Raw genomic sequence first — 16,783 nt, 5'->3', positions numbered from 1 at the left:
CTCACATGATAAAGGTTTACCAGCTTACAAAGAGGCCCAGGGTGTGGACGGCCATATAGCATGAGTCAAAGTAAATTCACCCCTTCACATGGTTCTTATTGTACATTTTCCAAAAGGGTAATGCAAAAATCACAGAAGCTACTTTTCCTAAAGACACTTTTTCAATTTATTTTGGCTGCGTTGGGTTTTCATTGCTGGGCGTGAGCTTTCTCTAATTGCGGAGAGCAGGGGCTACTCTTCGTTGCGGTGCGCAGGCTTCTCATTACGGTGGCTTCCCTTGTTGTGGAGCACAGGCTCTAGGCACGCGGGCTTCAGTAGTTGTGGCTCGCAGGCTCTAGAGCGCAGGCTCAATAGTTGTGGTGCACGGGCTTAGTTGCTCCGCGGCATGTGGGATCTTCCCGAACCAAGGCTCGAACCCGTGTTCCCTGCATTGGCAGGCGGATTTTTTTTTTTTTTTTTTTGCGGTACGCGGGCCTCTCACTGTTGTGGCCTCTCCCGTCGAGGAGCACAGGCTCCAGACGCGCAGGCTCAGCGGCCATGGCTCACGGGCCCAGCCACTCTGCGGCATGTGGGATCCTCCTGGACTGGGGCACAAACCCGCGTCCCCTGCATCGGCAGGCGGACTCTCAACCACTGCGCCACCAGGGAAGCCCAGCAGGCAGATTCTTAACCACTGCGCCACCAGGGAAGTCCCACCTAAAGACACTCTTTATCACCTATAGCACCTAGAGCAGGGCACACCTAAGAATTTGGGCTGGGCGGGAGCTGCATTCCTCCTGAGGGTCAATCCTTGCAGAATAACCAAGCACTGGTAGAGAGACCAGAAGTGAAGGGAGACACGGAAGAAAGAGATCTAATTCGTGACCATTACCTGTTAAAAATGTCATCATCTTCACCTCCCCAGCCCCAGTAGTTATTAGGAAATCCATTGATGGTGAGAAACTGTTGTTTACTTAGAGCAGAGACACCTCCAAAATACTGCACATAAGGTAGGCTGGGGGAAAAAAACAAAAACCAAAACACACACACACACACACACACACACACACACACACGCACACGCACACACACACACACACACACACACGACCAGTGGTTAGTAAGTTTTGACTTTTTGAAATAAAGCTTGTTCAAAATAGAAACACTTCTAAAGTTATTTTTATTCTCTGGAACTTTTAAATTAGGGATTTATGCGGGTTCTCCTTGTTTGCTTTGTTTTCAGATCAGACTCAAGATTATCTTAGAGAAGACACAGATACCAGAAAGTAGAATCTTGCTCTTTCTAAGAACATTGTGTTGCCCCTGTGGTTATCTAGAAAATCAGTCTGTGACAAGAACATAAGCCCAGTTCTGTTGCACCACTCAGGAACCTGCTTCCCATGTGTCTTGCTTGCTCCTGCACAGGAAATCCTTGTCCAGAAGGTCCTAGAAACTGCAACTGCTTTAGAGTCTCCTGTGCCCACCCTGCCAACCCCCGCTTTCCACCCCCAGCCCATCTACAGTCTAGCTTTCATTCTTCCAGAGATATACTGGCTTCAACACTGACCCCAACAGTCAAGACAGCATTTCTGAAAATTTGCTAAAATAAAATTTTCTTGGAAAATTCTACCATATCCTGACTTAGCAAAATGTATAATGGTGAATCTATTTTGACACATTTTCAAGGAGTAGGGCATCTGGGCTCTCATCCTTCCAAACCTTTTTGTATTTCAATGTTTTAGTGGTTATGAATTGTGGACTCCTGAGGGACGCAGAGGAAGAACTGACAAGAAATGTTAAGAACCTGGACATGCCTAGAGGCCAAGCAAAGGCCTTCCTGTGGGTCTTTTAAAGCTTGCTGTTTTGTGACAACCCTGTGTGCAGCTCCAAACCACACTTGGGCTCTTACTGTAATCCAAAGAGACCAAAACCCATCACACTAATGAAGGAAAACTCTAACTCAGACTTTGAGGGGGAAGTCAGCCAAACCATATAGAACATATGAAAAAAAGATGCAATTATTATTTTCAAATATATTCCGGAATTCTGACTGTAAGCATACACAAGCAAAGATCCCTGGGAGCCTGCTTTAACAAATCAAAAATAATCTACTTGTAAATAGGTGTCATCATTTAAGTGCCAAGTCATCCCCCTTTGGCATACCGCACATTACAGTCTGCACTTGTAATGTGAGGGTTTGAACCAGAGGTAGCCAGGCCATTAAGGCTTCTTCATAATCAGTGTTCTTATAGAAATGGACTCTTAGCCACTTCAAGGGGGAAGTATATGCTATTTTGACAAGATTTGGTTTTCTTGTCTCTGCTGCTTTCTCTTATCTACCTGCCCCGTCTCCCAAGCCTAACTAGTTCTGGGTAAAACAAACACGATGCTGTGGTAAAGAATTAGGTAAGCACCACCACGCTTCAAGGGAGGAACTCAGAAGAGCTGGTGTATCTCAAAGGGAAGAAGATACACAAACAGGGAGGGAGAGAGGGAAGATAGGAGGGTACAGAGTGCCGTTTGTAGTCAAATTTCCCCCCTTTAAGACAGTAAGTTTATGGTCTGAATGCCTTTAATTTGGAGGAAGGACTTCAGAGCATACCTACATTCATCTCACAGCTCTCATGCTCCCAGCAAGGGAGGACAGAAAGGAACGATGAGAATAAATGAGTCTGAAAGAAGTTGTTGTATCTAAACCAAGGCATTGCTGGGTGGCAGAGGCCCGCCACACTGCGGTAGTCAGCCAAGGCCAGGGATGCCTAGCACACGGGTACCCACAGCGCAGCTTCCCAGAGCTCCCGTGTTGACTCAGAACAGGGAGGGAGAGCTCAGGGTTCTCAACTGACAGGTGACTTAAAACAATTTTGTGTTGATACAAACGTGGCTAAATTACGGAACAAAATGCAAATTTCTTTTTTAAGATTAAAAAAAAAAAATGGACTACCAGGCTATTTTCCACCTGTGACAATGTGCTTTAGATAACACTGCTGCTCCTGGGGACAGGCTTCAGCCAGCTTCCTCACAAGAGGCATTTTGGTGGAGAAGTTTGAGCCCCAGTGTTTGAGCAGAAGCCTGTGCTTTGCAGGGACACCAAACCATGTTCCTTCTTAAAGTGCCAAGGAACATCTACTGAAGTATCCAAGCCCAAGAATTTACTGGGGGAAGATGATTCCAATTTGTTTCCCAAACTGTGTGGGGAAGGGGAGAGAAGAAAGTGAGGTAATACAGCTGCTGTTTGGAGCCTAAAGACGAACACCATCCCAAATATAAAAACTCTTCTTGCCTGGATGTGCAGAGGTATGGGCGTTTCTGGACTCCATTTTCCTCCTTAAATAATAACTGACTATGGGCTTAAAAAGCACCCAGTTCTCAGAGGAGGCATTCTCCTCCAGAGCCTAAGAGGCACTCCTCCTGGGCTGGAGGAATTGCGTTCCCTAGTTGTCACATAAGAGACAAATGTGTTTTCTGCAGATTCCGGTGAACATCTCTTACCTAAATCCAAACTTATCCATTGCTACAGAAATGTGCCGTGGCTGTGAAAAACACCTGTAGGTGTTATGGTCGTTCATTGGAATGAGGTCCACGTCACTAAACACAAAGCAGTTGTAGCCATAGTCCTTCAAGGCCTCTTTAAAGCCAACGTTGAGGAGCTTCGCACGGTTGAACATGGATTCTCCAGCCTGGTGCAGAAACAAAAAAAGTGGTATCAGATGCTATAAGGCCTTTGAGCAGAACGCTCATGGGGACTGGTGACTTGTCCACTCCACGTGGTCATTAGACCAATCTTGGGCCTCATTTTCTGCCCTCACTTTACAACTCAATACCGAATGGCATTCCCTGAATCAGCAATCCCACTTCTAGGAGTTATCCTGTAGGACTTGCAAGTGTGCAAATGACAGGTGAACGTGTTCACTCTGTTCATCACACGTTCACCAACACAAAAGATTGCAAGCAATGACGTAAGCATGACCAGGAAACTGCTTAAATAAACCATGGTACAGCCATACAATGGAATAGAGCTGTTTACAAAAAATAAGGAGGCTCTAAAAGGAAATGATCATCAAGATGGTATTGTTAGGTGAAAGGCATTTAAAGATACATGTCATTTATTCATATAGTATATAGAAGCTAATTGTGGGTCACTCAGGTAACTGGTGACCATGGGACTTTTTCACTTCTACCTGCTTTGTGTGGTTGACTATGGTTTGATCACCACATTGTGTGCCTTCCAGGTGTTTGTCACTAAACTAGGTACCAGAGAAATACGGCAAACCCAAATCAACCTCTGCCCTCGCAGTGCTCAAAGTGTAGAGTGGGGAGCAGTGTGATCCTCGGCACGATAGACACAGTGTGTACGAGCGAGGAGGACACCTGCTTCAGGGTGCCAACCATCGGGTCCCCCAGAATCAAGTGTGTTGGTGCAAAGGTACTTCACATTTTATTTAATTCTCTTGTTTATTTCCAGTCTCCCCCTACTAGAACATAAGGTCAATGAAGGCTGGAATTTTTTACTTTTTATTCACCCACTGCCTAGAATACTGCCTGGCATAGAATAATATCTCAGTAAATAACCACTGGATGGATGGATGGATGGGTGGATGGACGGATGGATGAGTAGACCAAAGATGGACTTCAACATACAATGGCAGATGGCAATCCTTTTGGGAGACTCCGACCTAAGGGGCCCCTCAGGGTCACCACCATGGGTCTCTGTGCTCTTACCAATTACCAATTCCCATGACCCCAGGTTAGTAAGGATAGTAACAGCATCGACACAGCCACCCTTACACTTAGTTCACAAGCCCTTCCATACCCATGCTCTCATCCTGGCCAGAATTCTCCCAATGTTGCCATGAAGAAACTAAGGCCACATAAATGACACAGCTGGTGCTGGAGCCCAACACCCTGGAATCCTCACTGAGTGCTCGTTCCCAATATCTCTTGGGATCAACAAGATCAGGGCCCTCTACTTTGGGGAAAAAATGTGCCCCAGAAGGGCCTGCAGTAGCTATACAGTCTCAAAGGTAGAATGCTGAATATCCTCTCTCCAGGACTCCACCAGGCTGCCTGTGTGAGTACGGAGAGCACAGACAGTGCCACAGCCCCCTGTCTCAGGAGGGTGACTCAGGGAAACAAACCACTTGAGAAAGACAAGTACCAGAAAGTCAGAAAAAGCAGCCCAGAAGAGTAAATGAAACATCTTACACAAGAGCTCCTTTCTTCAGTCTGTGACAAAGCTTTCTCACCATGCGTGGTAAAGGGAGAAGGCTGTGCCCTGTGGCACTCAGGGTGTTCTCTGGCTGCCTCACCAGTTAAGAATCATTTAGAATTCTGCCTTCAGCTAATTCTGTGTAAGTCATGAGGTCAAAAAAAAAAAAAAAAAAAAAAAAACAGCCGAAGTTTAGGAAGTGCATATGAAGAATATGAAGTTGTTGGAATTATTACAATAACACATTGCTAATATTCTCTGGGGGATATGATACACCAGGCACAGGTAAGTACTTTTCAAGCATGGTGCATCACTTAATCATCTCAACAGTCTTGTAACAACCTTCATCCCAAATCAGATTAACTTCATTCCTCCCACACCCTTCTACCTCCCAGTGAGGGGAGAGAGGCCTGTACCATCTTCCTCCTCCTGCCCCATAAAGACTCTAAAAGAGATAGCGTTCTCTAACATTGTGAGATAAAATTCAGCCCCATTGAACATTCTTCCAACAAGTGAAAAGGCAATATTCCAACAAAGCCTTTTCCCAGCTGTGTAGCAGGGCCCCAAGGGTGGCTGCCCAACGCTCCCTTCTCTTGGTCCACTCCCCAATAACAGGAGCAGGGTGTTGGTGGCCATGTCTGAACCACAGGACCTGGCCTACTGGCCACGACTGTTTGATCTAAGCAGATGCCTGAATGAGACTACGCTAAGCATTCTCCTCTCTCGGGAACTAGAAATATGGAACTATGAGTGGGCACCTCTGGTGCCAAACCCCAAGACCAGTGGAAGCCTGGAAGAGAAACCTAAGGAGCAGACCTGTTCTACCCCTTTCCACGTGTGTGGCGTAACAACTCCTTCAGCTCAATAAGGTGCTGCAGTGTCTGGCCCACACTTACAACTAGTGAGGCAGTTTTCCAAAATACCCAAAACTATACATCATTCCTCCCATCCTCCCTCTTAGCCTAGCCTCACCTGTGGGATCCTGGGAGCTGGAAAGGGCAGGGTACACTTTTGCAGGTGTACCTACCAGGGCCCCTAGGAACACCAGAGCAGCAGAACGGTAGATTAGGAAAGTGTGTGTGTGTGTGTGTGTGTGTGTGTGTGTGTGTGTGTGTGTGTGTGTGTGTGTGTGTGTGTGTGTGTGTGTGTGTGTGTGTTCTCTTCCTCCCCTGGGATTATAGAAAAGTCAGTTCTAGGCTTCTTTGGATGAAATGGTACAACACCTTGGGTAACTTTCTGGATAAGAAAGGCCCTGGGCAGTCTGCCAATCACCACGATTAACAGGAGGTTCTCGTTCCTCTCCAGGGAATAGGAAGACACCCAGCTCTCATTCCCGCCCCTCTTCATCGGGCACATTCATCCAGTGCAGCCACTACTTTATGCACTCAGGGAAACACTGGTCAAGCACCTACTGTCTGGCAAAGCCAAATACACAATTGTGACAGACACATGCACTCTTATCCCAGGAATGCCAGCTTCTTCACTTATTAGCTATATGACTTTGGGACTAGGCCTCCATTTCCTCATTTGGGCACAGGGATGAAAACAGATGAGTTGTGTTCAAAGGGACAATGCATGAAAAGGCTTTAGCACACTGCCTGGCAATGAACGAATGGCAGCTACTCTCATTATCACCGGAGTAGGTTTTCCCATCCACCTTGAACAGTCAGACCTTTTCAGATCCAACCTGGAGACTCCTCCTTCTCTCATGTTTGTATGTGTCCCTCCTAATCAGCTTTAAGATTCCTCCCAAATCCTGCTTCTCTGATGGGGGAATGGGTTTTTAAAAAGGATTAAGGCTCAAGTGAGTTAGCCTGTGGCTCATATGATCAGGACCTCTATAGCAGCAGAAAAAAGTCAGAGAGACCTTGAGAGATGTGTGATAAGCTTGGGAAGTCATACTCAGCATAGAGAAGTTGGTGCACTGGGAGCAGGTGTCCCTCTGAAAGGCCGAGCTTTTTAAGTGCAGGCTTCATCTTACACTGATAGACAAGAGTTAGTTATACTTATCCATTCCTTCTAGGAATGGCCCCGCTTAACAGAGGGAGAGAACAGGGAGAAAGAAGAAAGGCCAAAAAACAATATGACGTTCCCACAGCTGGACAGGGCAACTATCTCACTGACCAAAGCGTGCAGAAAAGCCTGTAAACTGTTTATGACGGGGCACACAATCCTGAGAATGGGTGTATCAGTCAAGCGAAGCCAACAACGATCAATCCAGAGAGGACAGAAGCCTGGGCCTGGTCAGGCGTGCTGGCCTGGGGTAGAGGGAGGAGGCGTGAGGTGGGAAGCCTGGCAGGGTCTACACCCTTAGACTCTTCACGCAGCAAACCCAGTGCCCTTCTGGCACATCTGGGCGGCAGGGACAAATGTCTTAAAAAACATCAGATGGGGCTTCCCTGTTGGCACAGTGCTTAAGAATCTGCCTGCCAATGCAGGGGACAGGGGTTCGAGCCCTGGTCCGGGAAGATCCACATGCCACGGAGCAACAAAGCTCGTGCGCCACAACCACTGAGCCTGTGCTCTGGAGCCCCTGAGCCACAACTACTGAAGCCCACGCGCCTAGAGCCCGCGCTCCGCAACAAGGGAAGCCACCACAATGAGAAGCCCACGCACCGCAACGAAGAGTAGCCCCCCTCGCCGCAACTAGAGAAAGCCCGTGCGCAGCAACGAAGACCCAACAAAGCCAAAAATAAATAAATAAATAAATTTTTAAAAAGCATCAGATGGCTCTCCAGGGCATTAAAACCTTTTTCTAGAGCCCTCATTTATACTAAACATAAGGGAAGGCAAGTAGTATGTCCACTGAAAACAGAATCCTCATACACTGCTAGTGGGAATATAAAATGGTGCCGCCATCTTGGAAAACAGTCTGGAGTTCCTCAGATGGATAAACAAAGAGTCACCATATGATCCAGCAATTCTACTCCCAGGTATATACCCAAGAGAAATGAAAACACATCCACCAAAAAATTTTAAACACCATGCTAAGTGAAAAAAACCAGTCACGAAGGATCACATATAAGATTCCATTTATATGAAATGTCCACAACGGGCAAATCCATAGAGACAGAATGTAGATTAGTGGCCACTAGGGCTGGAAGGAATGGAGGAATTGGTAGCTAAGAAGTACAGGGTGTTTTTTTTTTTCTTTTTGGCTTAATGAAAATGTTCTAAAACTGATTGTGGTGACAGATGCACAACTCTGAGTATACTAAAAAGCCGCTGAGTTATATACTTTAAATAGGTAAATTGTATGGTATATCTCAATTAAGTGATTGTCAAAAAAGAAAGAAAAGCCAGCTCCAGAGACAGGAGAGGACCAGAGGGTCCTGTTTCTCCCTCTTTCTCATATATCATTCTTGTCATTTATTGGGTGTCTAGTCCATGCTTAGCAGTAGGGAGACAGAAAAAGAAAAGACACAAGCCTTGCTTTCAAGGAGTTCCAAATTAAACAGGCAATTGTTATGGGGCGATGAGCTCTTTAGGGTGGACAGTTACCCGGGAGGGAAGAGAAGGAGCTCTGAAGCCCGGCACATATGGAGAAGTGGAGGTGGAAACACAAACCCAATTCTAGAAAATCAGAGAAGGCCTCGAAGAAGTTAGCCAAGTTTAGTTGGGTGGCATGAGAAGAATATTCCTAGAAGAGCGAGCAGCATTTGTAAAGGCTGTTAGGAAAACAGAGCATTCAAGGAACTACAAGAAATACAGACTGGGAAAGCCAGAATAAGACACGAAGGTGGACGTGGACCAAAACATGGTGGGGGAGAGGGAGGCGGGGAACTCTGCTAAAATACTCAAGGTTTCATCTTTTATTCAGGAGCCCTTGAGGTTTTAAACAAGAATTATGCTTTGTGCGTCAAGGAGGGATTTGTGCCCTACTCCCCAAATGAGGGCAGTTTGGAAGCTGTTGCATGATTCATGTGAGAGACATCGGAGACGAGGCAATGGCATTGGGCAAGCAGAGAACGCCTCCCCGGAAGGGCTAAGGCAAGGATTCCACTTCCCCATTTCATGCCTCATCTGCTCCCTCGGCCTGTGTACTGCACCTGCAAGCAGCCTTTGTGGGGCTTTCAGAAAAGGTACCAGAATCTGGTCTAATCCCCAGGCAAATCCTGTGGTTATGGCAAGAGCAGCCTTTCCCTGATTGCAACAGGGGACAGATGACCAACTACAGAAAACCACAGCCCCAGTTGTACAAGTTCTAACAGTCTCTAGAAGATCCACCAAACCACCCTGGCTTCCCTGGATGTCAGGCCCCAGTGTGTACACCAGCACACATATCCCCCGACCATGATGGCTTGGGGGCTGACTATACCTGGCCCCTCCTCCACCAAGAGACACAGCAGCAGTGAGGTTGGAAACATCAACCGGAAGCCCAGGGTCTCAAAGAATCAGAATTTCTATGTGATGGGAGAGACAATTTTGCTGCTGTACACGTGCCCTGCCCATCACAAAGCCACCCCCGACAGTAACCCACAGGCTCTCAAGCCCACAGATCCAGAGGCAGGTCTGCAGGCAGTGCAAATGTTTGCAGAAATACCCTCTTTCATACTTTTCTGTGCCCACTCAGATGCCAAAAGGAAAGACCTAGGCCCAATGGGTGGTAGGAAAGCAGAGGAAGCTCTGGCTGGGCAGCCCTGCGGCAGGACTGACCTGCAGGCCTTGGGATGGTAGACAGGCTGGCTGAGAGGTGATCTCCAGAGAATTACTGGGATTATACAAATGCTGAGTTTGTGGAGGGCAAATATCCACTCACCCAGGATTTCACAACAGTTGGGTCTCAGGCTTTGAACCATAATAATATGGTAGCCCTGAGCTTGGACAGGGCCCTCAGTAAAACCTGATCTGAGACTTAAGCCCTTCTCCCAGCAAGTGAAGGAAACGGGCCCTTTCAGGTTCAGGGTGCTGAGGAGGTGGTTCTCTGTTTGCCAAAGTAATTAGTCCCAAGAGTGAGCACACCCTTGGCCTCTCCTAGACTAGGACACACGTCAGAGCCATAAGGTACCTTCAGAGAGAACTGAGCTAATAGAACAGCTTAGCAGGGATTCTGGGCAAGGTAAACACAGAGAACAGTTTTAAAACCCCAGCTCAACAGCAGCCACAGCAGGATGCCTGCCTCTCTCCCAGGGCGCAAGGCACTGAGATGATATTTTCTGCAGAAAAACACTTAGAAAATAAAGACTTCTTTTTCAGAAAGCAATTTGGCCACTTATGTTACGAACCAGAAAAATGTTTAAACCATTTCTGAACCCATAGTCTCGTATCTGAAATCTAGCCTGGGGAAATGAATCTAAATGTGGAAGAAGCAAACACAGAATAAGCTGCAGACTGAAAGATGTTCATTACAGTATTATTTACACTAGTGAGAAAGTGGAAATTATCTAAATGTCTTCTAATATAGGAATGTCTATGTTAATTATGGTAGCACTACATGTTCAACTACTATGACGGCATGGAAAGTGATGATTATGAAGACTATGAAATAACATGGGAAGATGCTGATGATACAGAATTTAAGAAAAAGAGCAAGATACAAAAGTATATACACATACAGTATGAGCACAACTGTGGCTTGATTTTAAGGCAAAGTCTCTTCGACCTCTGCACAACAGGCTGGCTCCCACCAGCCTCAGCATTTCTGAGTGAGCCCACAGAGGCCGTGGCCTTGCCCGGGAGACCCCAGGGCTCGAGACGGCATCCTCTCAGGATTATTTACACAGCTTCCCCCTGACCAGCAGGGCCTGGGCTCTGGGTTGGATTTGGGGGCATGTGGACATTACCAGGGTGGCAGCAGTGGTGGCAGCAGCAGCAGCAGTCACAGCAGTAGTTAGGTCGGCATTCCTCTCTTTCTTTCTCTCTCTAGGAGGTGAAGGGCACAGAAGAGGAAGTAGGTGGAGAGCAAGAAGCAGATCACAGAGAGGAGGTCCTCCTTCAGCTTGCTTTGCTACAAACAGGATTAACAAATAAAAGCAAAAGGCCCCCACTAGAAGGAAAAAAAAAGAAAAAGAACAAAGAGACAAAGATGGCTGCAAGGGAGAGACGCAAGGAGGAGAGGCAAACGTCTAGGCTGTGACCACCCTTGTTCCAGGGCAAAGGCAAATTCCTAATAAGCTGTCATTCCCTGTCACGAAGTCAACGGTGAACAGAGAAAATGACATTTCCCAGAACAATGCCCAGGGAGGCAATTCCCCAGCTCTGCGAGTACCTGAAAGTGCTTCTACACATTCCCCAGGAGACTGGAGCGAGCCACAGGACAGAGAGAGGGGAAAAAAACACAGCAAAGGAAACGACCAATCACTGGGGCAGCACGCAAGCAGGTAGGGTACAGATATCCGCAGCAGGGGGTGCTACAGAACAGGACTGGCCTCACCCCTCCCGAGCCCCACTCCTGCACACATCAATCTGGGTGCTACCAGCTCGGGCAGGAAATGGAAGGGGTGATGGTAAATAGACACAGTCAAGATGAAACCAAACCAGGGGGGCCTCAGGACCAGGCAGCTGTCCTCACGAGCCTGCTTCACTCTAATTCGTCTTGGCCTCATTTAGGAACCAGCTGCCTGGCCCAGTGACAGAGGTAAGCTGCTGAGGGGTGGTGACAGATGCTCTCACTCACTGAGCGTGCAAAGGGTGGTCTCCAAACCTGCCCAAACCTGGTCTCAGACGAGCAGCCTAGAATCACCTCACGACTGTGTACAGATGAAAAGGAAGAGGGAAAAAATTCCAAAGCTAGACGGAGACTCCTCAGGTGCGAGCTGGGGCTCCCTTTCAGGCCAGGTTTTACCTGTAAGCATGACAATTGCACAAGCCTTCCAGAAGGTTCTGAGGCTGCTACTCCAAAGCTGCTGCCCCCCCTCTCGTGACCCAGTGGCACTCATGGGGGCATTACCAAGTGGACGTGGAGCTGTTCCCCAGTGAGGGGGAACACACGTGGCAAGGTGAGGCATTCCTTAGGCCTCGGGTGATTTCTGTCCAAATCTTAGCTCTGCCACCCAGCCATCACGGGACCCCCAGCAACCTGCTCACCTCCGAAGCCTTCCCTCAGCAGGGACGGTGGGGGTACCCATTGCCTCACTGAGGGGCTGTTAGGGTCAAAATTCAAAGTGAGACCGTGAAAGAGGTTCAGTCCCAAAGACCACAAAGTTTTATGACCATCAAATACCACAGGGCTTAGAGTAGGTTCTCTGCATTTTTCCTGAAAAGGGAGGTCACCCCTGGTCCACTAGGGACAGGAAGCTTTGGGGAGAGGCCCGGGGGAGGGAGCAGAGGGAGAAGGCTGTGCAGGTTCCCAAGGGTCATGACCTGGCCTGGAGGGGAAAGGAGGCTTGACTTCTAAGAGACACAGACCTCTCCAGAGAACCCAGAGCAAGGGGTCCTGAGAGCAGGTGTAAGTAAAAGGGCAGGAGCCATAGGAAGCAACTCCGTGCTCCAAACCCTGACCCTGCAGTGGACCGTGCATGGAGCTGCGTGGTCAGGGAGACGAGCAAGTCAGACCTGAGTCTAGGGGCTGCTGGGTGGGGAGAGCATGCACACAGGGAATCATCCCTCCACTCTCCCCGCCTCACTAGAAAGCACAACGTGGCCTGGGACAGCTCGGATGGAGAAGTCTTCTCCACTCCAGGCCTTCACAGAGCTAATAAGGCTGGGGAGGGCCTCCCATAGTGGCCAGAAAGAGAGCAACCAGAGGAGGGAAGGGGAGGCATGCAGGGGGAAGGTGGACGGTGCAGCATAAGCAAAGGGGCAGGAGGGCAGCTGGGCGTGTCTCGGGGATGGTGGCGAGTCCAGCGTGGCTGTGGCCTAAAGGTGTGAAGAAGGCCTGAGAGGAGGTGGCCGGAGGTCGGTCAGGGTGGGCTGCAGAGGGCCTCCCTCAGATGCCAAGCTCAGGCCTTCAGGCCCTTTAGACCCTCGCCTGTGGACAGCAGGGACATACTAAAGAGTTTAGAGAGGGCATGACACGGCCGGAACTAGAAAAATTGTAGATAGCTGAGTGAGATCAGAGGCACCAGGGGATATACAAACAGAATCAGAGAGACAGATCCTGGGCACTGCTTCTGGGGCAAAGGGCTGCCATGGTTATTACGAGCCCACCTGGTCAGCTGGCCTGCATTCCTCACCTGTTTGTTAATTCCCATGGCAGCTAATCCCACAAACATCCTGTATTTCTTATTTAGGGCTAGTGCTGCCATGGTGGCAACCTGCCTTCCCCTTACCTTTGGTGGTTTTATGGTTTCCTTTCCCAATTAAAGTATGAAGAAGTGTAGTGTGCACCCCACCTCCCATCTGCTACGACGTCTTGATGTCCTCCTCCGCACCAAGGTCCCAGTGCTGGACCTTGGGCAGGACACCTGTGCCTCAGAGAAGCACCCTTGGCTCCGAGAGGCTGGACCTGCCAGAACGCTAATGGGATGTTCAGATGCCAGCCGGCTAGGGCAGGAAGAGAGCTGGGCACAGAACCAACAGCAATGCTGCTGCTTCTCCAGGTTTACTCAACCGGTAAAGCACACCACCCACCTCTACCCCGCTTATTGTGAGATGGAAGTTATTACGGTGATTGGAGGGGACTAAGCCAAACGAAAGTGGTTAATAGCTTAGTACGGACAGGGTAGGAGCCACAAAAGCCCATGAAAGCTCACCCTGTGTGTGGAGCTTGAGACACAACCCTTCTCTGAAGAAGCTGGTGGGCTTGCCGTGGTCCCTAAGTGCATTATCTGAGCCCACGGAGGCCACACAAGTGGGAGGGAGGGTCTCAACGCTGGTATTGAGTGGGGGTGAAGCAGGAGGCGGGGAGAGAGCAGTAAAGAGTTTATCACCACAGTCCTGGGCAGAGAAAATAGGCAGGAAGAAGGGGACAGGATGGGGCGGGGGGGGGAGAAGGAACTCAAATCAGCTAATGTTTACCAAGGGTTCACTGTGTGCCAGGTACGTCACAGCCCTGTGTGCTAAGGACTAAAACCTTGCCTTCCCACTACTGAGGAAACCAAGGTGTGAAGGACTCAAGCCCAAGGTCACTGAGCTGGCAAGGAGCAGAGCCGGAACCCAGGCAGCCTGAGCCTGGTGCTCACTCCCAGCCCTGGACACCCAGCTTTGAGAAGGAGGGACTAAATGGCCTGGAGGAGGGAGTTAGTGCTGATGCACTGAGAGGGCACTAGGAGACGGGGACTGGCCTCTGAGCTGCAGCCCTACTGTGGCTTATGTGGCTTCCTACCCGTCACTTCCCCTCTCTGAGCCTCAGTTTCCTCAGCTGCAAAATAGAACAGTTTTCACACTATCTGGCCTCAGGGGTACACATGAATCCCAGTAAAGACTGAAGGGGAAGTCAGGGGACAGAGATGGGGACATGGCCCCCACTTCAAGTAGAATAGCACCATTGTGACCCACTGTGGATGGGGGCTGTGGAGGATTTTAAAGTGGCAGGAAGAGGTTTTGTTCTTAAAAACCTGTCTGAGAAGCCCTGGACTAGATGTCTCAGGGGTCCCTCCTATTTTAAGCACTTTCTCATCTTAAATGGGGTATGTGTTGGGGGTGGTGGTGAATGAAGCATCAAAGTGACAGCAGGGTGTCTGAGACAGGAAGACGCTGAGAAGCCTATTTGCTCAACAAATGGTACACAAAGCCCAAGCCAGATGCTATGAACTCCCTTTCCCTTACTATAACAGTAAAACAGAGAACACAGGAAGGTCCTAATTTGTAGATGGGGCACGCTCCAAATGTTTCCCCTCCCACCTCTTTCTTTTCAAGGCTTAGGGTTCTTTATACAAAGATATTCTTCACTGGAAAGGCAGAGCAGACTTCAAGTTTCTTTATGACTTGGTTACCTGGAAGTCAGATCATATTTTCCCCAAGAAATAATCAGGGCGGAGCTGGAGCAGAAGAAATTAGATTAACTGGGGGAGAGGGAGATAAAGAGGAAATTATTCACCAAAGGTGAAAAGTTAACCCTTGGAAGAGAAGGAAAAGATGAAGAAGCAAAAAGACATGCACTGGGGCAGGGGTAGGGGGGATGGGGTGGGGGAGAGATGACAATACAGACAAGACTAAAGGAAAAAAAGAAGTAAATGTTACAATGCTTTTCTCTTGTAAAAATAAAATACAGTGTGTGTGTGAAAAATAATAATAAAGTTAGATGTTGACAAAACTAAACTCTTTTGTTAGGGATGCATGCAGGTTAAAGGAAATGATTGTCAAGAAGTGAGGATGGTGTTTAACCGGGAAGAGGGAAGGAGCTTGTGATGAGAAAAGGAGATGGGAGGTTTTTAAGATGCTGACAAGTATCAATACTTTCAGATTCGAGTAGTGGTTATGTAAGTATCCTCTTTTTATTTGTTACATTGACAGTTTTGTTCTGTGCACTTCTCAGTAGGCATATCGTATTTTACAATTAAAAACCTGCATAAAGAAGAAGAAGAAAAAAAAGACGTAAATGTTTGAAAAACGAAAAATAAAATACTTCCGATGCTGAGATACATGTGGGAAAAGATAGGAATTGGGGGTGTTTCTCAGTGTCCTAGGGAAAGTGAGAAGGTGGGAGGGGAGGAGGTGTTAATGTAGGCCTGCTTTCCCCAACGTTCAATTCACGGAACACTCTTCGCTTGAGATGGTTTTTGGAAAACAGCTCTCCAGTCAGATGAGCTCAGGAAACACTATGTGTGGAGTCCTTCTGGAGGCTGTAATGTACACCAGTACACTGAAGGCTCTGCAGGAATGAAACCTGCTTCATGTTGTTCAGTCCAGCATTCCTCAGATGCACTTGGCCTCAGATCTTCATTTCGGAAAGCACACTTTGGGAGAAGCCCCATCTTAGGCAGTGTCCAGTGTCAGCCGGCACAGCGGGGCCACTGGTCCAAGCTGGCTTGCTTAGTTGTTCTGCCAGCTTGGACTGGGGCGGGCAGGAGCAAAGAGCTGGTATAGGACATTTGGAAATCTGTTATTGGAAACGTGGGGAATATCTATATAAGCATGTCATAGGAATTTAAGATAGTGGCTAAATTTCACTGGTCCAATATTTGTTTTGACTTCATAATCGAAGGGAAATCTCACATTCACCTAAAATACAAGCTTTCTATAGATACGCATTCTCCCCCCGGGCGCCCACACCAAGTCTTCCTTGACCACAATCACCTAAATTCAAAAACTTGGCATCATCACTAACTATCTTTTACACTCTTTACCCAAGTATATATTTTAATCTAGTTTATATGCCATCCAGACCACAGCTGTCTCTCCTCTGCTCAGGCAGATTTGTGGGAGGCCACCAGATGCCTTGATGAATAAGATCTGACACGGTGTCTACAGTGTATCATTCATCTACTGGTAAAACAACTGTCAAAGAGGGAAAGGAGATGCAGCTGGCGTGGCCTGTTCCTCGTAATCTCTGCTGGCCCCTGGTGCTGGTGGCTTCCTCTCCCAGGCGCTCACTGCCGTTGCTTTAATAACGGGCTCCTGAATCTTGCCATGGTCAACACGTGCTCACTGGCATCAGACAAGTGTTCCTTGATGGCAGGGTTTTTCTTAAGCAAGTCTTCTGGTCCAAGGAAGGCCCACCAAGTCCCTCAACTTTGATGGAAGCTGTCAACTGCTAGTAATCTTACTACTCAA

General features: G+C 48.1%; 1 protein-coding gene across 2 annotated transcripts in view; it reads right to left on the bottom strand.

The window, feature by feature from the left end:
- Positions 1-16,783, bottom strand: part of B4GALT1 (beta-1,4-galactosyltransferase 1) — a 50,746-nt gene that overhangs the window by 5,975 nt on the left and 27,988 nt on the right. For both annotated transcript variants that reach the window (XR_013829167.1, XM_079927374.1), the window contains exons 3-4: positions 3,472-3,659; positions 872-994 (exon numbers count right to left, since the gene is read on the bottom strand). Coding sequence is in view for 1 of the 2 variants with exons in the window: in XM_079927374.1 (XP_079783500.1) it covers positions 872-994; positions 3,472-3,659 (311 nt within the window). In the remaining variant the exon portion in view is untranslated. The remainder of the gene's footprint in view (positions 1-871; positions 995-3,471; positions 3,660-16,783) is intronic.

Source organism: Stenella coeruleoalba (genome assembly GCF_951394435.1).
Source record: "Stenella coeruleoalba genome assembly, chromosome: 7".
Taxonomy (NCBI): Eukaryota; Metazoa; Chordata; class Mammalia; order Artiodactyla; family Delphinidae; genus Stenella; species Stenella coeruleoalba.
This window is presented reverse-complemented; position numbering and strand designations above follow the sequence as displayed.